This window comes from Diabrotica undecimpunctata, chromosome 3 (assembly GCF_040954645.1).
Source record: "Diabrotica undecimpunctata isolate CICGRU chromosome 3, icDiaUnde3, whole genome shotgun sequence".
Classification (NCBI taxonomy): Eukaryota; Metazoa; Arthropoda; class Insecta; order Coleoptera; family Chrysomelidae; genus Diabrotica; species Diabrotica undecimpunctata.
The window spans coordinates 80609760-80634753 of NC_092805.1; the positions used below are offsets into that span (position 1 = coordinate 80609760).

Consider the following 24994-nt stretch of genomic DNA (forward strand, 5'->3'; position numbering starts at 1 on the left):
ACTGGCAGATAGTCAAAAGATTGTAAACTATGAAAAAGTAGCATGGGCAATAAACTCATGCGAGCTATATAAATAACCAGGAATATCTTTACTTCTTCTGACTGTTGTCCATCAATTTGAACTACGATACTTGTCTTACTCTATCAAAATCTTTTTCGTAGTCTACTAAGAACAAGTGTAGGTCAACGTTTACATCACGACATCTCTGAATCAGTATGTTGATGGCAAATAGTCCTTCTCGAGTACCCATTCCATTTCGGAACCCAAACTGCGTTTCACTAATCTCCTTCTCTACACCACGTTGAACAAATCTGCCAATACTTCCAAGTTATCCTCTTCTACTAGTTTTAACAGTTCTACAGGTGTAAAGCGGTTTCGGGTCAGGTAGGTCAACAATTGACTAGATTTTTGTTCTACGTCAAATCTTAGAAAAAACCAGTGTTTTTAACATTGATACGTTTTATCTCTTTTTGGACTTAGTCAGCGTACGATAGCGTCCCAAGATGTAAATTATATGAAGCCTTTTTCATAAATTAATAAGACTTATAAAAACTACTATGAGTAAAGTGATCTGTAGACTGTAAATACAAGGTGATCTGTCAAAAGCCTTTAAAACATATGCAGGATTACGGCAGAGAGATGTACTGGCCTGTCTTATTTTTAATATAGCATTAGAAAAGACTATAAGAGATGCCGAGTTACATAACAGGGAGCAATTTTTAATATTTCAATGCAGATTATGGCTTAAGCCATAGTCATCCAAGATTTGGATTTTATTGCACGCACCACACAAGGACTTAAAGGATGGTTTCCAACTACTTGACGGCAGCACAAAATATGGGCTTAAAATAAACTAGGAAACAACCAAAATGTTAGCGTCGGTGTCAAATAACAGAGATAGAGCTAGAAACGCCAAACGAAACTTTAGCATAGACCACTATAATTCTGAGCTAGTAAATAAGTTTACCTATCTGAGTTCTCTCATAGCAAGCGATAATGACACAAATATCTGAAGAAGTAAAACGAAGGGTACTGATAGCAAATAAATGTTATTTTGGACTAAATAAGCAGCTTAAAAACAGAAATTTAAGCCAAAAAACCAAGTTAACAACATGTAGAATACTCATCCTACCAGTATTGAGATATGGGTCAGAAATATGGACCATCTCCAAAACAGGCGCAAATCGTCTGCTTGTCTTCGAAAGGACTATACTACGCAGAATAATAGGCACAATCTGTGAGAATGGTATTTGAAGAAGGCGATATAATTTCGAATTGTAAGAGAAGTATAAAGAAATAGTTAATGGTGGATAATATGGTAGATAATGGTAATATCTTTCATAAAACTAGGCAGGCTTAGATGGGCTGGACATCTGTCGAGATCAAATGAAAATAACCCACTTAGACGAACCCTATTAGCGACACCAGTAGGAAATAGAAGTAGAGGTAGACCAAGACTGTGATGGAGGGATGGTGGGGAAGAGGACGCGAGGAAGATCGGCGCAGCAAACTGGCAGCGCTTAGCGATGAACAGAAACGACTGGCAAAATAGACTGGGGAAGGTGAAGGCTCAACTAGCGCTGTATCACCACTGATGATGATTATGATGATGATGGTGATGATATCTATATTGTGTGTATCTGCCTATTAGACGTAGCTACCAATCTAAATAAATTTGAGATCTAAAAATTTAGCTGCATAGGTTTTCGATAGTGAATTTTTTAATGAAAATATTTTTGAGTATGTCATATTTCCGGTTATACCACGGGATGCAGGTAAGCTAGTGATCAATTATTTGAAAATCTCTCCAATACTATTTTAAAATTCTGGTTTTATTGCTGTGATGAGTTTGTACTATCTTCAAGTGCATTTATGTTAATTGGTGATGAGTTTACGTGTAGTCGAAATAAATACATCACAACAACATTCAAAACCACAAATACACTGAGATATATTCTGTACAAAACCAAACCTATCACACACACAAGATAGATCAAGGAACTGCATCTTTAAAATACGATGCGAATGCAACAATTTTTATGTGGGAGTAACCGCAAGACTACTAAGTATCAGAATAGATGAGCATGAAACATTCATCAAAAACAAAGACTTCGACAAATCACAGATATGCAAACACACCTGGGACAATGAGGACAGAGTACAATGGAAAAATACATTAACAGTAATGAAAGAAAGAAATGAAAAAGAGAAAAATCAAAGAAGCAGCTCTCATCTTACTTAATAAAGAGAAATGTGTTTGCAAACCTGTCAGCAGCAAGAATATACCAACATTACCAGATTAATAGAAAGTCAGAGACATATTATCATCTATAATAATACATAATATATATACAACACACAATAATAAACAATAATACATAAACGCATACTTTATAAACACACAAAATAATCATAATTTGATATCATCCTGAGGATACAAATACCACCCTTAGAATTTTCAACTAAAAGCATTGCTATTAGCCTACAAGATCGTGACCAAGTAAGTCAATTTGGAAAACAATAACCGCCAAACAACTATTGGTTATAATTATAAACATAATACAAATAGACTGACTTTTACAATACAGACCTGTATTGCATATAATATGTATAATATTTGTATTATGTGTCTATGATGATAATAACAGCTTACTATAATCTTTTTTTGAAAACGATTTTCGCAGTGGAAACATTAAATAACAATTATTAAATGCAATTTTCATTACAATCAATAAGTGTGGCAAAACCTCATGTAAATATAATACTTAACTTAGACGTACCCCAAGAAAACAGTTTCAATGTTCTTGAATTCTATAAATACATACTGCCACTCACTATGTACTTTTACATTTTTATGGAACTAATATTCAATGTTTTCTTTTTGTTGTGTAAAACACATTTTTTCTTAATTTTCTCAGAAAAATTTCAAGACTATCATGTCTTGAAATGAGACTCATGTTTAAACTTTGGTCAGCATTGACAATGCATCATAAATGTGATGCTATTAAACAAATATCATGGTCACTAATGTCCCAACAAGCTTTATTTATAAATAATTGCACAAACCAATTCTAATTACGATATTTTAATGGCTTTATATTTTAAGTTTTGTGGTTTCCTTTAAATTACAGTATAATATATTCGTTTAGAAGTTTTTTAAAGTATTCGTTTCATTTATTTGGCATTATTGTTGATATAAAATATTGAATCACACTTTAGTTTGGGCCTCCATATGTACCTTTTTATCGGTATCATTTTTTTCATTGAAACATTTTAATATTTTTTCTATATTTCTTGTTTGTTTTCATTTTCTCACCAATATGGCAGTTTTCTTGGTATATGAGAATTTTTGTTGCTATTCCTTGTGTACATTTTGGTATGGCATTATTGTCCTTTATTATTCTTACTTTGTTAATTTACAAATTTTCTCTCAGTTTTCTTCTACATAATTCTCTTATGTTTTTGTGTCCTAAGTTGTTTAGGTTTTATGACAACGTTTTCTTTTTAATATTATTAATATTTTTAATATTTTTAATATTAATATTTTAATATATTTTCTTTTAATTTTTCTGACTGTACTTGCAATTCAAAGTGTATCTTCAATGTTAATGAATACAGTGTTGGTTCCCGATTTTGTTGCTTCTGAATTTAAATTTGATGAGGATGCAACCCAACAAAATTACAAGAAAAGAATGAATAATATAATACGACAAATCCAACACCCTTACAATGTAAAAAGATAAAAGGGTCGTAAAATCTCCCCTCGCTTTGAAAATATCTATAAAAATGCTAGTTCTTTGCCGGTTGGAACATATTCACTCGACTTTAATGGAAAAATCATATCTCGCGATCTACGTATAATTATAATCTTATTCTTGAACACATCACAACGCTCTATAAATCACATTCTCTAGTCTGCAGTCGCACAATTCATCTTGCGCTCTACGTACAATTAGATATACCGCACTCTCAGAACAATTATGTCGAAGGTCTCAGTTAATAGAACCATATCCCGCCTTAGTTCACATCTCGCTCTCTATACGTATTAAACGTACATACTCGACGTAGCAAAGTAGCTATTTAAACTTAGTTATTTCAACACAAATTTTTATATTAAAAAGTGTTTATAAAATTATATATGCCCAAATAAAATAAATTGCTTAACTCGCAGTCTAAAATATTACTTCGAACAGTCTAAAATATTACTTCGATAAACATCGAACTATAGCTTGCTATGACGAAGATTAATTATTAATCTGAGTCTTTTATAATCCGCCACTTAGAAGTTTGGTTTTCATCTTATGTTGAGTAAAGTGATATCCTTAATACCATTTATCTCTAAAGCAAATTACCCTTTATGTGACTGTTGTAACTGTGGTATAACCGAAACTGATTTTGGTAGATTTTACTAAATATATTCATTAAAAACACATACACTCAATACGCCACAATCTGAAAGAAGTTTTAGAATCTAATTGTTATTTTAAAAACCTATTTAAAAAGACATTAATATTATAAACAAATTGTAAATAAATTTCATGTTTTATAGGTCGTAGTATTCAGTTACAGAAAAGTTTAGTTCAGTTTCTAAAAGACACAAGTTTATTCAATCAATTTTAATGTATATATTGTACTACATACCTACCTACTTCAACTAGTAATTTACTTTAAAGGTATATTTCTTCACTGGTATAATAATCAATTTTTAAATAACCCAGTGTATATATCACCCCTGTAGTATCTCTCGAGTTTCAGATGCGGTTAAAAAAATAATAAAGGGCTCTAAAGAACAAATGAATCTTTATTCTAATCTTGTATAATCTGTAACAAATAAAACCAAAAAAAATGCGCACTTAAATATAAAGGAATCTTGGCCAGCTATAAATAAAAACATTAAGTTACCTTTGTCTTTCTATCAGTTTATGCCTTTATCGCACTATCTTACTTTTGATATCGGATCTTGATTTAAATTCTTTTTCAGGCCGATACCAAATTGCCGCATTACCTGGCCACGGCGAATATAGACATCAACGAATCTCTAGAAAATCACAGTAATTTAGAAGAAATGAATAGAAATTATAAAAGTCAACACAAACTAAATGACAGTTTTTCGAGAAAATCCAAAAACGAATCACCAAGTGGAATTGACAATCCAGCATTTGTAGAAGATGTAAAAAGCACTTTTAACAATGATATGCCATATAGTAATGGATTGGGTAAGGTATTTTAAGTATATTGCCTGTATATTTCTTGATTATATTAAATAATTATGTAATTTTTAGTTAACTGATTTTATTATCATTCATTTCCTTGTTTTATACTAATGATGAAAAAAATTACCAGTTCCAGATCCAACAAAGTCTAACAATCACGAACCCGTAACGGAAGCAGTCAATTTAGAGTTGATAAACATGAAGCCAGGTAGTGCCATTCATAACGGCCTCAAGGGTTACGATACCGCCGGAATGACTACTATCCCTTTGAAAAAAGAAGACGAGGACGTTCGGAATCCTTACGACGAGTATTTCGTACCGGTGAATGAACACAGGAAGTTCATGAGGTAAGTGTAAAATAAAGCAGTGAGTAGTTGTCTAGATTATCGATACTGTGTGATTATGTTTTAGGGGCGAAAAGTTATATCTGACAAAAGATAATAGAGTCGAAAAGAGGAAAAATAAGTGGATTTGTTGGTCACTATGTATCATTATAGTAGCTATAGCTGTATTACTTGGAATTTTGGCAGCAAGTAAGTTTACTCAACTTTATTTTTATGCTGCTATATCTTCGTACAATGTTTTATAAAACTTTACGGGATACTCTTTCACATGTTTTACCAAGAATAATAAATATCATATAAACACTTGTTTTTTACTCCAATATTTTTCCATTATATCATACTAGGTACCTACTGCACGTGTTTTTGATTTATATTCCCAATATGTATTTCATCATATAAATACTATTGAAAAACCAAACAAATTATCCACAACTAATACGATAATATATGTTTTAGCTGGCATCATAGGTCATCAAACAGAATTGCCTCAAGCAGTAGAATCAAGTGGCAGAAGTTTCGATAACAACACACCAATCGAGAAAGGAGGTTTAAGTATACCAGGAGTCAAAGAAAAACCACCTTTAACGCCTGAACCGCCTTTATCCACCGTTGGTTCGATGTTACCGATCACTGATGAATCTCAGATTATAGGTGAGCACGTAGTAGTAGCAGTAGTGAGTAGTAAAATTTAGACTCCTACAACTTAGAGTTTGTATTAATAATATTAAGATTAAGTAGGTATTACTTTGTACACCAAATAATGTAATACATATAAATAATACAGACCGAAAATGTTGCCAATAATATAGACAAAATAATTCCTGTTTCAGTTCCTCGAGCACTAGAATCCGAATTTAAGATTGACAACTTAGATTTTAACCCAGATATGTTTGATAAGACAAGTACTGAATATAAGGCTTTAGCTGAATCGTTAAAAAGACAGATACAAGAAGCTTTGCTGTCTAATGAGAAACTGAAATATGCACCTGAGGAATTTGAAGTGAAAGTTATGGAATTTATGTAAGTCTTCTCGACTCGATTTATATAGTTTTCTCGATTAGAAAAATTTAATTCTTATACATAACTTCTGTTTTAGGCCTGGTAGTGTTATTGTCAAATACAGAATCACTTGGAAACCAAGACAACGGCCTCAAGATGAAGAAACTGCCACAACAAATACTGTAGATCCTATAGATGAAAACTCTCTTAGCCGAATTATATCAGAACAACTAAAAACAAATAATGATCTTATGGGAGAATACCACATTCCAGAAACGTCAATCAGATCTCAAAGAATACTTGATCAGTGCAAAATACAAAACAATGGCTGTGAACATCTTTGTATTTTCGATTACAATAACTTGGATTTTTTGTGTGTCTGTCCTGATGATAAACATCTTAGTTCAGATGAAAAACACTGCATAGATAGTATACCGATTATGTCTGAATTAGACATGCCAAATTTAGAAAATGAACCAGAAACCAAAGCCGAACCAGAACATTTACCCGAACCTGAACCTCAACCCACATCCAAACCTGAGCCTATATCAGAACCTGAGCCAAAATCAGAACCAGAACCTACACCCGAACCTGAACCCAAAACAGAACCAGAACCTACACCCGAACCTGAACCCAAAACAGAACCAGAACCTACACCCGAACCTGAACCTAAAACAGAACTAGAACCTACAGCGGAGCCTGAACTAAAAATAGAAACAGAACATACACCTGAACTCAAAGCAGAACCAGAGCCAAAAGCCGAACCTGAACCCACAGCTGAACCAGAATCTAAAGCAGAGCCGGAACCATCTCCAGAACCGCAACCAGAACCTACAATTGAACCGGAAATTAAAACAGTAAAAGTGACAGTTTCTGAGTGGGAACATCAAGCTGAGCCTGAACCAAGTGCAGAACCAGAAGCTACGCCAAAACCAGAACTTGAAGTAACAGAAATGGAAAAGATTACACAACTGGAACGTGAATCTAAAACTGAAGCAACATCAAACGAAGAAATTAATGATGAACATACACTTAAAATAGAACGTATTCCCGAAGTAGAACAAGAAACTCAACAAGACATCGAACATATGAGAAGTTTCTACAATCAAAGTCCTACACACTCAGACGTTCACGTCGTGGAAATACAAACTTCTTTACCTACTACTACAAAGGATTCTTCATCCGATGTTATAATTCCATTGTCAGATAATGATGACAATCACGTTTCTGATGAGCCGCAAGTAACTACCAAGAAGTCGCTAGATTCCGTGGATAACGGTAGGCATAGTACCATTAATAATTTATTTTTTGGTCCTTTTAGTGTTTGAATACTATAGGATAATGATTGAAGATTCATGTCATCTCGAAAAAATATTCTTTTTTAACCTGTTACAGACATCATTATATGATTATTTCATGAGTTTATATTCCAGGGTTTCTTTTTTCATATTCAGGAAAACTGAAAATTTCAAGCTTCTTATGAGTCTGATTTGGGTCTACGGTTATTTACGGCTTTTCAAAATTAGTTGTCAATGACCCTAGATACACAAATTGGTTAAAAATGATAATATTGTTGATTTCTAAAAGATGAGAACGAATTCTGAGTCATACATGTTGTATTTATATTAGGCCTTAGGTCTATTTTTGTTCAATCTTAAGAGTGTAGTCGTATTTGTAACGATCTTTCGCCATCTTTAACAGAGTCTTTCGAGTGACCTTCTGTGTGTTTCCTGTCTTTTCCATCGTACAATATCCTGTATTTTATAGAGATATTTAATTTTGTTATTTAGTTTTCTTAACGTTTTCCCAGCACTTGATCGCTTCTCATTGCTGTCGTTTCAAGTACTACGTTTCCGCTGTATCTGCTCTAGTCCTCTAGTTTCCATCGCATATGTTATTATTTGTCTTACGCATGTTTTAGAAATTTAGAGTCAATTTGAAAACGTACTACCCTATATATTTCGGCCCCTATAGAAAATCTAAAAATATGCAAAAAATGTGGTGATATTTTGTAGGCTGGTTTTTAATTCAATTACATTCACCTTTTAACAGATGCGGACATAACCTCTAATATCTTTAATTGAAACGGGGGTTAAGTAATACCTTATTTTAAAGGTCGTTCAACTGTCTTTTCAAAAATGCCACATAATTGTTTTTAGTTTTTAGTACTTTAAGAGAAATCAAGTTAAACTGTGAAGGTTTAACTTGAATATTTAAGTTAAATTAAATTTAAATATAAAGTTTTATGCAATACAATATCAAAAATGAATAAAAAGTAATTTATTTTATTAAATTTTGTAATGTATCATTATGGGACAGAGCTAGATGTACAGATATACGACGTAGATGCTAGGTGGAGAACATCAAGCAGTGGGTAGGAAATAGAAGAGTAGAATAAAACAATCATATAAGCCGAATCACAAAAAATAGTGTAGTAAAGACGGCAAGAAACAGTTCCCCAATAGGAAGACGATCAGTAGAAAGACCACGACAACGATGGAACGACAACTTACTGGAGGCACATTGAAAAATGGACAGAGTCATGTCTACATAAAAAGAAGAACAGAAAAGAAAGAAAATTTTGAAATTCTGTCACATTATTTTCTAAACAGTGATAAAGTCTGCTCTCAGCGTCTGCTCTCAGCATCTATTCTGACGTTCCGAAAAACTTCTGCCTGAAGTTATCTACACTCAGCTCTTATTCTTCTCTTTAAATATTCCAAACCTCGAGGCCATATTTCATAAACAATCGACTTAAGATGACTCCATAAGAAAAATCTAAAGGCGATAAGTGGGGTGATCGTGGTGGTCGGTATATTACTCTTCTTCGATCGGCCCATCTGTCATGGAATCTATTATTTAATTACTATCTAATTGGAAGAAAGTAATATGAAGGGGTTCCATCTTGATGAAAGTAAATAAGATCTTCTTGTAAAATTCTGTTACTACCTGCATAAACTTGATTTTTCCAGCAGATTTAAGTAGAGCTTACCAGTTATGTTGACTTCAATGAATAAAGATCCAATAATAGTATTCCCAAAAATAGCAGCCCAAACGTTCTATTTCTCTGGACAGTGTATGAAATTTTCTAAAAAGTCGTGAATATTCATCGCTTCAGTAGCGAAAATATTATTATTACTATGCCAATTAATAGAAGATAAAGCAAATATTGTGCAAAATATTTATTTGTGGTTTTATTTATTAAATCCGTCATTGTTTTACAAAATTCAATCTTTCTGTCGATATCGTCCTTCGCAATATTTAGCAACTAATTCCTAATATTTATGATTTAAATTACTATTGGAATATCTTTCATTAAACATTGCTGCTGTTTTTCTTACGCATCTTCGACATTCCGCCTAAATAAAAATCATTTAAGTTCTTTGTTGAACTATAAATACAATTTTTTTAAATAATTTACTAAGCGTACAACCTTCAATTCACATTCATTCTTAATATTTTTTAACATTCCTATGTTATTATTAATTTATTATCGACCCATTCCGCCACCACAAAACTTACCCAAACTCGTGCGCTTGCGTCGTACGAAAAAGCACCAATGGACAGAGATAAAGTTTAATAAGAGCACCGTACCAATATTATCACAAGATAAATTTCCTGGTAATGAAAAGAACATAGCAAACTTAATAGATCTTTTCAAAACCTCTCTATCAGAAGTGGGTTTTAGTGTCGACTAGGCTGAATCTGATGCAGATACAGTCATCATCCGTTCTGTAATTGTTGCATTCCAAGCCTATAATTCTGTTACTGTCGTAGCAGACGACTTGCTCACGGCATTAGGAAGGGAGCAGTCCAATTTTGTGTGTCCAAAGTATTCAATTTTTTTAAACTTTCAAAAGGGTGTAAAACGTTTTTCGCCTCTTTCGCCAAGACAGTTTAAAATTACATTTAAAATATCATCGCTTCCGCCAACATAATATGCAGCTCGTTTCCACAATCTTAAAGTTTATCACCAGAAAATACTGCGATCCTGAAGATTGGGGCTGGAAAAAGCATGGAAAAATTTAGATACAAATCAAATCTAATCTAACGCAAAGGTTTTAATTATATCTACAAAGCACCTATAGGCAGATTTGTTATATTCCAATGCTTTTCTTCTAATTTTTCTGGCTATGAATATGGCATATATTAATTACTATTTAAATGGGAATAAACCACAATTAAAGGTTAAAATACGTTTATTGACGTTTCAATTTCCACTTCGGAAATCGTTCTCAAAATACTATTATACAATCGTATTTTGAGAACGATTTCCGAAGTGGAAATTGAAACGTCAATAAACGTATTTTAACCTTTAATTGTGGCTTATTCCCATTTAAATAGTAATTAATATATCATAGCGTCACCTATCCACAAAAACTACTACTACCTCTGTAACAGAGCTTTTACAGCTTTACGTAGCTTTTTCTAGGGTGTTGTAGTATACACTAACGTTCTTTACTACATTTTTGTAATTTATAACTTTTTTTAATTATCTTGAAAATCTAAATTTTCGTTGTCGATTAACAGTTGCATTATTATTGTTTTTGGATATTTTAAAAAATAGAAATTTTCATATTGCACAACTAGTTTTATTATGTATGTTTGTATCATATTAACATTAATTATGTTGTCTAAAATGTTCTAATAAGTAGTAAGTACACGATTGTTTCAATAAATTTCTAAAACTAAAAGTTTACTTTACACTTGTCTTGTGTGAGTTTTAAAATGTTTTATTTTAAATTTTTCATATACATTCATAATATCAAAATAAATCTGCATATAATATTTTTGGTATTACAAAACAAAAACATTTCAGTAGAACATCATACTCGTTCTAGAATCCCAATGCGTTTAAATCGGGTCGCATTCTAGTATTATAATATTTAGCAGTCACTTCAAATTTCTATATCAAAATATCCATGTTTTATTGAGGAGTAAAACATATATTTCCAAGAATACGTGTAAAATATTATTGTATTCTTAACCCAACATAATCTAATTTTAAATAAATCATATTTGTTTATCTAATTCATATACTTTCCTGTCGATATTTACTATTTAATTAAATTAATTTACCACAGAAGTAGTCTCAACAGTTTCTGTCAATAATAACGCATATGCTTAAATTAACATTATTGAGAATAAATATCATCATATGATATTGCCAATAAAAATGGGTAAGTTAATCTATAATTGTCGCGTGTTGTGATGATGTAATACTCATATAACTCATATAAAAAATGGAAGGAATGATTCTACTTGATCCTAAATAAGAAGGAGAAAAAAACAAAAACATGTGGAAGAAAGCAGCGGAAATTAAAAAGAGCAAGAAGCGGGAGAAGCAGAAATAAAGTGTCTAACCAAGGAAAAGTGGCCAAAAATACAAATGACAAAGAATTGCAAAGCTCCAGGTGTATTCTCTGTTGTATACGAACTGTTAAAACATGGAGAAGGAAGCAAAAATGAATAAATATACAAACTAAGGCAACAAATATAGATACAAAACAGAATATCTAAATAATGGAATACTGGAATCATTACACCCATTTAAAAAAAATATGACATATAACTTATAAGAAATGTGAAAACTACAGACCAAACATGCTTTCAAATTATATATACAAAATATTGACAAATTTAATAAATAAGATAATTCTAATAAGATTCTAGAAAATTTTTGGAAATATAACAGAGAATCCCAGGTAGTATTTACTGACTTTAAAAGTGCCTTCGGTACTATAAAGAGAGACAATATAATGCAATCATTACAGGAACTACAGATATTAAATAAACTGAGAAAACTGACAGAAATAACACTAGAAGGACCAATGCCAAGATGAAGTTTAAAGAAGAAATAACAGAGAACTTTAACGCAGACCAAGGAGTAATGCAAGGAGGCTCTAATCTCACCAACACTATTTAACCTGGTATAATAATAATATCGTATGGCATTTTTGTCGGGGAGATCCTTTCGGATAGGTTCCGGCGTCAATTGCATCTTTAACCCTGTTTCAAGTAGATAGTTTCGATGCAAACTAACCCAGTGGAATCGACGGCTTTAAAACACCTTCCGACCCTTCAAAACACAGTGAACGACTCGTATCATTTTTAGAAATGAAAATGTCGTTGCCACTAAGTCAAGTCCGTTCACAGCCGTAACCAGCCATTATTACTAACCCGGTAAAGAAAACTAAAAAGAAACAAAGACGGGACAAGAGTTAAGAAGAGAAAATACAGTGAATCACAAGGCTTGAAAGGGATAGGATATATTTATCATTAAAAGACAGTTAAATGAGATGATCAAAAAAGTTACGAGCTGGGCCCAAATTTAACGAAGAAGCTAAGTAAGATCGATAATAAGGTTGTGGGATGACATAGAAAGCGATATAAAATCATGAAAATAATCAATGGAAGGAAAGAGAAATGCAAAAATAGAAAGAAATGGAAGCAGATAACGAAATCAGCCCAGAAATACACTAAATTGTAACGAAAACAGAAAGCAAGAGGACTAATACATCTCAAAATATAATAATAGGTGAAAGCATAAGTTATTATCCTAAGGGATTGGGCAGGATGAGGATAATGAATATCCTTTTTCGTTTCGTTGTCTATCATGATTTGTAGCTGAGCAAATTCTCAGATATTGTTTTATTAAGGAGAGTTGGATTTCATGTTTCGTGTTGTAATGATACATTGTTTACCGGGCTATTTATAGTCTTCCTGTACCTTCCAAGTTCTGTCACTAGATCTCAATCGGTATTGGAATTTTCGGTACACAAACGAATCTCAGCCCTACGAAATACGAAGCCTTTAACCGAACACATTCAAAATTATTTTGGGAAGTCCATTCAATGTATATATGTATAAATAAAAACTAAAAAAATTAAATTCAATTAAAAATGTTTAAAAATGTTGTCTGTCTGTCCATGAGTTAGTGCAGCTAAGACTGCAAAAGATACAGAAAAGCTCATGACGATTTCGGATTCAGAAATAAAAGTTACAGGGGAAAAATTATAAAACCGGAAGTTTTTACTATTATTTTACTAAAATTAGAAAAAACACCAATAATTATTATTATTAACAGAGATTTAAATTTAACAAAAAATGATTATCCATTGTCATTTACAAACAAAAAATTTCACGATATTGGAGAAAGGAAACTACAAACCATTAAAAACGATTCCAGAAATGCTCAAAAGAAGGATTTGAAGAGAACAGCAAAACCATATGATAGGATAAGAAATAAAAATATCACAACATTTAAAAAAACCAACAAACTGAGATATATCCTTTCCAAAACCAAACCCAACAACATACAGGAGATATCAAAGAACTACATTTATTAAATGCCATGCGAATGCAACAATTTTTATCTGGGAGAAACTTCAAGACCACTAAGTGTTATAAGCACAGAGTACAATGGAAAGATGCATCAAAAGTCATGAAAAAACAGATAGCAGAAAGAGTAAAATTAAAGAAGCAGCCCAGCCCTAATATCTTCTTACTAAATGAAGAAAAATGTGTATTAAATAGTTACATCAATAGAATATTCAAGATGTTCAAGACCAATACTGAAATAAGAAATTAGCAACAAAAATATACCAACACTAACAAGTTAATATCATTTCAGAAACATAATATTTATTATTATCCACAACAAATATAAAAATATCACAATTTGATTTCAATCTGAGGCTACAAAATCTCACAAATTTTCACCTTAAAACGTTGCCAATACCTTTAAGACCGAGACAAAGTAAGTCAACTGTAAAAGTGGTGTTCAACCATCGCAGATTATAAAAATTTCCAGGTTAAAGCCATTTATAATTTTTCTACTTCTATATAATAGTACTTCTACTAAATCCTTGAGATTTAAAAATTTCTCATGGAGAATGATATATTTTTTAAACAAAGTTACACAAGAAACAGTTGGTAGAATTTTTAAAGCTGGGTAGTCCATTTTACACCTGAATTTGTTATACAGACTATGGCCAAGAACCACGGATTTAAAGTTTTACTTTTACTACCCTTCTGTTGTATACTCAATCATATACATTAAAACTATTATGGTCACAATTAAAAAATATTTCTAGTGGAAATAATCTTTGTCTGAAGTTCATTTCTTCTTTAATTAATGTACTAAGAAATTCATTTAACCATTTAAATATTGACAATTGGAAAAATGTTACCGAGCATGTAAAAAATTTAATTTTAATTTATTTTTTACTTGTATTTTATTTGTTTTTTTTTTAGATTGGATACGGTTACCATAAATATGACCTATAACGCCTTGTATAATATATATATTTATATATATATATATATATATATATATATATATATATATATATATATATATATATATATATATATATATATATAATAACAACTATTATGCAACAAGGGTGTTATTAAGATGATTACGCTCGGAAGCAATATAATCCTGCCAGAGAGCTCGAGGGATGGATGTTGCTCGACGGGCGTAATCGTTCGGTAACACCAGTGGTACATATGAGCCGTTGAAAGCCAGAGTGGTACAAGTCACAAAATTCCATTTTTGCCCAAATATCGGCAAAAGATTCATTTTACAGGAATCTATATTCACACAAAATATGAAATAATTATGTTTGTCAATGCACCCAGAGATGGCACAACTAGTTTACCTAGTTAACGAAATGCTAATAGCATTGAAAGGCAGAGTGGTACATGTCCGTAGACACGTGACTTATACCACTGTGGCATTTAACAGATTTTAGTAGCACGTTTTAAATTAGTTTATTTTGAGATCTGAAACATGAGTTCCAGTGAATCTGAAATAGAATATTTTCCTGGTAGTGAATATGAACCGGACAGATTGGATAATTCGATATCATCATTATCTTCAGGTACAAATAGTTATTGTTTAAATTTAACAAAATAAATAACCTCTAAATTATTTTAGATGAGAATGAAAATGTTTTATCTAATGAGGCATCAGGTTCTCAAAGTAAGCATGAAAGGGGCAATCAAAGGAAACGAGTTGGAAAAAAACGCTTTAGAGAACCCGAAAAACATAACAAGGTAATACGTAAGAGAAATAGGAATACAGGAAATGAACATTACAGTACATCTGGCAAAAAGGTACCACAAAAAGCATTTTCTAATACTAATTGTAATTGTAGAAAAAAATGTTTTAACCGAATTGATGAACAGGAGAGAAAAATAGTGTTTGAAAACTTTTGGAAAATGGGCGATTTTTCTGCACAAAATGCATTTCTTTCTGGTTTAGTTAAACAAAGTGCCATTAAACGTCGACGTCCTCGTGATCAAAGTAGAACTAATATTAGAAGTAACACAAATATGTATTTTGTTAATACTTTAAATATTTCACAAAATGTTTGTAAACAGTACTTTTTGCAAACTTTTCAAATTTCGAATGGCCGACTTGAAAGAGCAGTTCAACGTTCACGTGTTTCATCGCCTGGAGAAGATTTGCGAGGTAGGCATAAACCAACAAATAAAACTCCTGAAGAACGTGTAGAATATGTACGTGAACACATTGGCAGTTTCCCCATGTACCAGTCCCATTACACCCGAAGTGTGGGGTATTAACAAACAAATGTACTATTACAAATTAATAGTACTTAATTAACAGAACTATTCCTTCGGTAACTCTGGCGAGAAAATGGACTTTTCCTCATTGGTGCAAATAATTATTAAAATTTAAATGGTTGCAATAAACAATCAAAAACAATTTATAGGTTTAGGTAAAACTAGGTAAAAACTTACCGCTGGGTCTAATTACCAGGGTTTGCACTACAAAACAACGAACGAAATCAATTTAATATGCGTGCATGGGTTCCCGTGCCGGGTTGCGTCTTTTCTTTTCAACGACTGGTGCTCTTCTCTCGTAAAGGGAAACATTCCACGAGCCCGATAGCGGTACTTATAGGGATCGTAGGAATACAGGGAGGACAAATGTATTGATTAATCTATACAACCATATTTGAATTTAAACATTCTCCCCCCTTTAAAGGCCATAAGGTCTTTAAAAAACAAAACGAATTCCAAATACTATCATTACTTAAACAACTAAAACGATAATTAATACAAATAATTCCTATACAAATCTTACACAAATATTCAAAATTTAAACTACAATAAAAAAATTAAAATTAAAATGGTGGTTTCGTCGCGGTTATATTGACAAAAGTCGAACAAAACAAAATTAATAAAAACGTTGTAAAACGGCCAAAAAAGCTTCCGCGGTCAAATCACTAGCTAATTCAAGATTTAAAGCCTTAGTACCGCAACATACAAATAGACACAAATAGGCCTTTTGAGTTCTAACTCCCCTGTAACGAGACATGGTTATCGAGAACGGTCCACCATAATCTAACCCACAAATCGAAAAGGGATTAATGGCACCGAGACGAAATTTAGGCAAATTACCCATAGGGGGTTGTAAGTTTGTAGGAAATTGTTTCCAACATCTAATACATTTGGACAATACCAAATTAACGGCTTGTTTAGAAGACATTATCCGAAACCTTGGACTAACCAAAAACTGAGTACTCTTAAATCCAGCATGTAAATACTTCTCATGATAATGACGAACTAGAAGAGTAATAAGGCGAGATTTTTTTGGTAACAAAAACGGGTGTTTTGCTTCATACGATAACGAAGACTGAGATAGACGACCACCTACTCTTAAACACTGAGTACTATCATCTAAAAATACTCCCAACTTACGAAATGGTTTTGGAAAAGAATTTGATTGAAGACGTTCTTCAAAATACTTTTCTTGTGTAAATCTGACAAGAATAATCAACGAGTCTTCTAATTCTACGAAAGTCAAGGGTCCTGACCGTTTCGACCTTTTATAACGAGAGTTGTGCGCGAATCGCAACATAAAAGCCAAAATTCTTTGGATCGAGGTAAAAGACGATTTATTTTTTAACAAACAAGACAAAAAATGTTCCTCACGAGTGGAAACAAACACTAAAGCTTTCTTTACCTCTTCCAAAGAGGATTTTTCCTGCAATGAGGGAGGAACCTCTGGAAAAATTAATGGAATATTATACAAAAACGAAGGACCTATTAACCAGTCTAATTTTAATAGAAAAGCGGCCGGTAGCATGCCTCGCGAAGGCGCATCGGCTGCATTATTTCGAGATTCGATATAATGCCAAGAATAATTTTGACTATGGGACTGGATATACGAAATGCGATTTGCGACGAAAGTTTTGAATCTCGAGTGGGAGCTTTTGATCCAGTGCAATACGATTTGAGAATCTAACCAAGCATACACATTTTGAAATATTATATGCTTCCACGACTCTAACACAAACGACATAAGTTTTACCAAATGAACAGCAGCTAACAATTCTAATCGAGGTATAGTAATCTGTTTTATAGGAGCTACTTTCGATTTGGCACACAGTAAATTAACTTGAACTAGGTTACGAGTATCAATACTACGAATATAAACGACACAAGCATATCCCTTTTCACTAGCATCGGCAAATCCATGAAGCTCTAAGATGGGACATGAGGAAATATTCAAAAAACGAGGAATTTCGAACTGTGAAATAAGAGATAGTTCGCTCTTATATTGTTCCCATACCCGAATTATTTCCGAAGGAGGACGATCATCCCATTTAAGACCGGTTGTCCAAAGTTGTTGGATTAAATGTTTAATGAAAAAGGTAATAGGTGTTAAGTAACCACAAGGATCATAAATTCGAGCTAATTCGGACAAAAACGATCTTTTGGTACAAGGGACGTCTTGCAATTTGACTGAAAATTGAAAGACGTCTGACTGTGCAATCCACTTCAAACCAAGGATTTTTAATGAAGGACCATTTGCTTCTGGATCAAAATTAATGGAGTGAGGATTAATATGGGATTCAGGAAATTGCGACAACAATTTGGATTCATTCGAACACCATTTCCGTAATTCAAAGCCTCCTAACTTTAACAAAGCGACTAATTCGTCAACTAAAGTTTGTGCTTCTTCGAGAGTCGAAGCACCAAAAACAAAATCATCAATATACGAAGCGTGACGAATAAGCGAGACGGCGTTAGGAAAACGAGAGCCTTCGTCTAATGCTAATTGTTGGAGAGTTCTTAAAGCGAGATACGGCGAAGATACTATTCCAAAAGTAACAGTTAATAAACGATATTCCTGAATTTCCTCAGCGCTAGAAAATCTCCATAACACGCGTTGATAATCCGTGTGTTCAGGAGCGACTAAAATATTACGATACATCTGACGAATGTCCGCACACAGCGCAAAACGATTAAGTCTAAAATTCAACAACAGCGAGACTATGTTCTGTTGCAGCTTAGGACCGACCAGTAAATAGTCGTTTAAAGATTTACCGCGACTGGGACTTTTCTGAGACGCATTATATACAACTCGAATTTTACTTGAAACACTATCTGGTTTCACAACGCAATGATGTGGAATATAATACTTTCCCCTTTTCTTTTCGGCATTAGAGACTAACTGCATATGACCTAAATCAAGATACTCCTGCATATGAAAAGAATATTCTTTTTTCAAACTTGGTTGACGAGATAAGCGTCGTTCTAATGATAGCAATCTATTTAAAGCAATATCATAGCTATCTTGCAAACAAGGCGGCGATTCACGAAAAGGCAAAGATACAACATATTTACCCGAGACGTCCCGATTATGCGTTTCCAGATAAATGTTCTCACACAGAACGTCTTCTGGTTCTGAAACTGGCTTTTCCGGTACGTTTTCCAGTTCCCAAAATTTCGTTAACGAAGAATTTAGTGGGTCTTCAATATTTGAAAGACAAACAAGCGAAGTCGACGAAAGGTTAGGTGTGCTAGTAGGTCCTAACAAAATATAACCAAAAACGGTATTTAGGGCATCTGGTTGTCCCGCTTTACCTTCAATTTTACCTTCTAACAACACCTTCGAAAATATGCTACAACCAATTAACAAATCTATAGATTGACTACAGTTAAATTCGGGATCGGCTAACTTCAAATTTTTAATATAATTCCACGTCGATATGGCAATTTTGGTGCTCGGCAAATCCGAGCAAACCCGATCTGTAATAATAGCCTCCAAGTAAAACACCGGTAACTCCTGATGACGAGGTTGGATAGAAAAACTTATTTGACCTTGATTCAGTTTCGTTTGCATCGAATTGAGTCCGTTAACTTCAAATGAACAAGGAGTTTTAGGCCAACCTAATCTACTGGCAGCTTTACGACTAATGAACGAACTCATTGAACCTGAATCTAGCAGACATCTCAAGGGCTGTTTACACCCCTTACTATCAATCGCGTGAACTAAAACGGTACCGAGCAAAATTTCCTTTTTTGTCTCGTTTTTCTTCCCTATAAAACTAGCAGCACAATGTGATATTTCAGGCGAATTTTGTTCGACTCGCGATGCCCCTGGATTATTAGTATTTTCTATGGACGACTGACTATTGGAACGATTTCTATCAAAGTGCAACAAACTATTATGAAGGTGACTATTACATTTACTACATTTAAAGGCCTTTGGACACGACTTTACAGAATGATTAGCTTGATTAAGACACCTAAAACACGAGGAAGATTCTTTACAAAATTGGTATCTTTCTTTTGGAGATTTTTTCAAAAACAACGAGCAATGGTTAAGAAAATGACTTTGTTTACATAAAGCACAACATATTGACGACGAATTTGTAACAAAGGATGAACTACTATTATGCCTTGACTCATTGGAATGTTTATAATTACACTTTGGCTCCGTATAAGTTGGAGCCCTCGACGATTTCTTAGATTCACTTAAGCTACTATTCAAATTATCGTAAGCAATGTACTGAGTTTCAATAAACTCTACCAATTTTTGAAATGACGGGATTTTATTCGATTTATTTTCTAACTCAAATAACTTTACTGAATCCGCGTCTAATTTCGACAAAAGTAAATTAAACATAATAAAATCCCAATGTTCTGTCGGAAGACCTAATGTTTTCAATGCGGCTAAATTTTCTAAAAACGTATCTACTAATTTAGCCAGATTTTTCGAATTAACTACCGATATTTTCTGTACGCCCAAGATCGCATCCCAATGCGCGGTCGCACAACGACGAACATTTGTGTAGCGTTTAACAATTAGATCGTAAGCAATTTGATAATTATCGCTATTTATTGACAAATTACGAATCAAACTAAGTGGAGTCCCTTCTAAACATCCTTTCAAATACTTAAACTTTTCTACGTCTGCTAGGCCTGCGTTATTATGTACAACCGAATTATATAAATCTAAAAATGAACTAAACTCCTTAAAATCACCCTTAAATTTAGGCAGCTCTATTTTAGGCAAGCGAATATTTGATTGTGGAACTACTACCGATCTAAATGGTTCTGGAGTTTCAAATTGTGGCTCAAATAATTCCGCACTAAATAGTTTTATTTTATAAAATTGTTCCAAAAATAATTCCCGAACATTTTCTTCAACCCTCGTATCCGCGTCTGGTACAGAAAGAATATTACTAATAATATTAGTGTGATGTTTTAAGAACTCTTCGCGAATCGAATTTAATTCTTCCAGTCTAATTTTAAATAAAGGGCGAATAGAAACGTCTGAACGGGCCTTAAAACCTAAATCGAAAATTAACTGAATATCATTTAAAGCAGTTTTTCTTAAAAATTTGAGCTTCCTATTCTTTTCTTCAAGTTTTTCCATTTTAAATTTTTAACAAGTTCCAATAATATTTATACAAACGAAAATGTACAAAAATGTGGTCTAAAACCCGAAATTACCGATTTGTAATTTGATACTTTATTAAAACGACGATAATCCCCTTTTAAAATCCCATATGGTCGATTTTACAAAAAGGTCATAAATTATTCTCGAGCCACGACAAGAGACGCAAACTTAAGATAAGAACCCTCAAAACGATAAAAAATACGACATTCGACGAAACCAACCATTCAAATTTAAATAAAACAAAAATATTTTTTCAACAAATGAGTTTAAATCCGGCTAGATAGGCCAATGTGGGGTATTAACAAACAAATGTACTATTACAAATTAATAGTACTTAATTAACAGAACTATTCCTTCGGTAACTCTGGCGAGAAAATGGACTTTTCCTCATTGGTGCAAATAATTATTAAAATTTAAATGGTTGCAATAAACAATCAAAAACAATTTATAGGTTTAGGTAAAACTAGGTAAAAACTTACCGCTGGGTCTAATTACCAGGGTTTGCACTACAAAACAACGAACGAAATCAATTTAATATGCGTGCATGGGTTCCCGTGCCGGGTTGCGTCTTTTCTTTTCAACGACTGGTGCTCTTCTCTCGTAAAGGGAAACATTCCACGAGCCCGATAGCGGTACTTATAGGGATCGTAGGAATACAGGGAGGACAAATGTATTGATTAATCTATACAACCATATTTGAATTTAAACACGAAGTCATAATCCGAATAGAAAATACCTCGATACCAGTCTGAACATAAGAATTATGTACAATCTTTATAAAGAAAAATGCTCAACAGAGAATATAAGTCCAGTATCGGAAGCAATGTACCGAAATGTATTCCATCGTGATTTTAATCTACACTTTCATAGTCCATCTAAAGACACGTGTGTGAAGTGTGATACATTTAAGGCAAAACTAGCGTGTATCACCAATGAGCAGGAAAAGACTGATCTAAAAACACAGCATGCGTTGCATTTGTTGAAGGCTGAAAAGGCAAGAACAAGTCAAGCTAATGACAAGGAATTGTCTATTGTAAATACAGGAAAAATGTACTGTTTTACGTTCGACCTAGAAAAGGCTTTGCCTTTTCCGACATTAACCTGTCCCATTGCGTATTATAAAAGAAACATGTACGTATACAATTTAGGGATACACGAGTTGGCCGAAAAAGAAAAGTCTTTTATGTATGTTTGGGATGAAATCACTGCTTCCAGGGGATCACAAGAAATCGGATCATGCATACGAAAGCATATTATGACAAATGCAAATGCAGCAAAGCATATTGTTGCTTACAGCGATGCTTGCGGCGGCCAGAACCGCAACTTCAAACAGTGTTTGTTCTGGTTAAAATTAATGGCAGATACAGATATTGAAGTAATAGATCATAAGTTTATGGTGTCGGGCCATTCATTTTTACCAAATGATCGAGATTTCGGTCAGATTGAACAGTATGCCAAAAATCGTTTAAAATATACGCCTGAAGACTGGTATACAACAATAAGAAAATGTAGGACAAAAAATCCTTTTTCGGTGTACGAAATGAAAAAGGAAGACATTCTCTCCATAGCAGCAGTGGAAAACTCCGTAACTCGCCGCAAGAAAAATGAAAATGATTGTACAGTATCTTGGTTGAACATCCAGTGGCTGCATTTTGAGAAAGATCAACCATACAAAATATTTTATAAGACCACTTTGAATGAAGACTTCAGTTTTGAAACAATTAACATTTTTCCACAAAACAACAAAAAAGGTGCCCCTACACTAATGAAAAATATGAAACTTACACCACTGTACTCCGCTCCAATTAGAATTAGCGCCAATAAAAAAAAGGATATGGTGGATCTACTCCAGTTCATACCACCCTATCAACAGGAATATTTTAAGAATATTTTGGAAGACCCGTCCATTGAAGATATTGGACCCTTGGGAGAGGAAGAACTTACATGATTTTATGATTTTTTGCTAATAGAATATTAGTTTACCCTGTAATTATTTTTATTACTTTTATTAGTGTTGAGAAGCAAAGGGGTCTATCACAAATTATTAAAAAACCAAAAGTAAAATTAATATTATCATTCTAATTTTACACCAAAATTTAAGTTAACATGTTTGTAAACTATATTGAATAAAAAAATTATAATAACACGTCTTAGGATTTTTCAGTAGCATCTAAACTTTAAGGCTTTGTATCTCACAATATTCTTGGAGTGACTTGTACCACTCTGGCTTTCAACGGCTCATATAAGATTTTTAGTTTTCACTTCACATAATATAAAAACTAAAATTGAGACGTTTTTACTTGTTTGAAGTAGTCGATGACAGTTGTTGGTATTTTGTTGATATATTATGTAGTTATCAGTTGAATTTATATTCAGTTATGGATTTATGTCATTTATTATATTCAGTTATTAAAAAGATTATACTTTCAATATTTATAAAGATTTTTAAGGTTAAAAAATTTTAGAAAACTCCTTTCAAAATTGTTTAAAATAAAAAAAAAACTTCGTTCTATAGCATTTGCTTTTTTCTTATACAACAGGGCGTTATAAGCCATAACGGTTATTATGCCCTAGAAGTGTGTTTATGGTAACCGTATCCAAGCTAAAATAAACAAATAATATGCAAGTGAAAACTAAAAATTGTAATAAATATCGGGGCAGTTAGACAGTGATGTTTCAAAATATGAACATCCTTTATTGCATTTATTTATTGTCTTGGCATATATCATATTGTTAGTTGTAATATATATGTAATTTTTTTCTAAACAAGCATTTTAAATTAATATTTTTCAAATATATACCAATGGCATTCTTACTGTTTTACTCAACCGACGCCGACTTCAGGGCCCGGTTGTCAGATCTTTGCTTTTTCTAGATTATCTTTTAATGGACTATACGTACATTTTTAGGAATCCCTGTAGAGCCACAGACGGAAAAAGCCACAGAAGAACATCGAAGTTTTTCAAAGGATAGTTCAGACTCAGAAAACTTCTTCCTAAATCCTGTACTAGCAGATTCGATAACCACTACCACTTCCACTGAAAGTTCTGACAAAGAAACTCAACCAAGGGACAATAAGAATATTTATGAGCACGATACATTCAATAATACAGATGAATCAGGTAGGTTATTAACTTTTGTTTAACATTTAGACATGATCTGAATATAAAATAATTTTCACAAATCTATTTACTATTTTATCTTTAAAAGCTTCATCGGAAGGATGACGGTTCAAATTAAAATTATTTGTTAAACTCTTCGATATTTCCCCTTGTAAACGATTTACCTAGGGAACCAAACATTTAATTATTAAATACAATTGCTAGCAATACAAAAATATTTGAATTTGAACACATCCTCCTGATGGACCAATAATTAGAGAAATACATTTTAAGCTAACAAGTAAATTCAGATGAAATTACAGTCGTATTAGCTCGTACAAAGTGTATGCCCACTACAGATTTCCCTTGACAGCTTCTCAGCACTTAGTCATTCGAAATCTACACAAGTTGGGTATGTCACAATAAGAAGAAGAAAATTCAAAATTGTTGGTTTAATGTTACCTTAGATTTATATTAAGTATAAAAAACAAAAACAATGGTTATTTATAAAAAATTATAAAAATGCATTCGAAACATTTGCTAACAAACCCACTCTATCCTTGAAAATTTGATGTATACCTTAGATTTATATATATATAAATGTGCACT

General features: G+C 32.8%; 1 protein-coding gene across 1 annotated transcript in view; it reads left to right on the top strand.

Moving 5' to 3' along the window:
- The window catches only part of LOC140436949 (uncharacterized), a 243695-nt gene that overhangs the window by 140472 nt on the left and 78229 nt on the right, over positions 1–24994 (top strand). Inside the window, exons 3-9 of the mRNA XM_072526131.1 lie at positions 4982–5216; positions 5344–5560; positions 5625–5746; positions 6014–6208; positions 6388–6577; positions 6654–7834; positions 24194–24406. Coding sequence (XP_072382232.1) covers positions 4982–5216; positions 5344–5560; positions 5625–5746; positions 6014–6208; positions 6388–6577; positions 6654–7834; positions 24194–24406 — 2353 coding nt within the window. The remainder of the gene's footprint in view (positions 1–4981; positions 5217–5343; positions 5561–5624; positions 5747–6013; positions 6209–6387; positions 6578–6653; positions 7835–24193; positions 24407–24994) is intronic.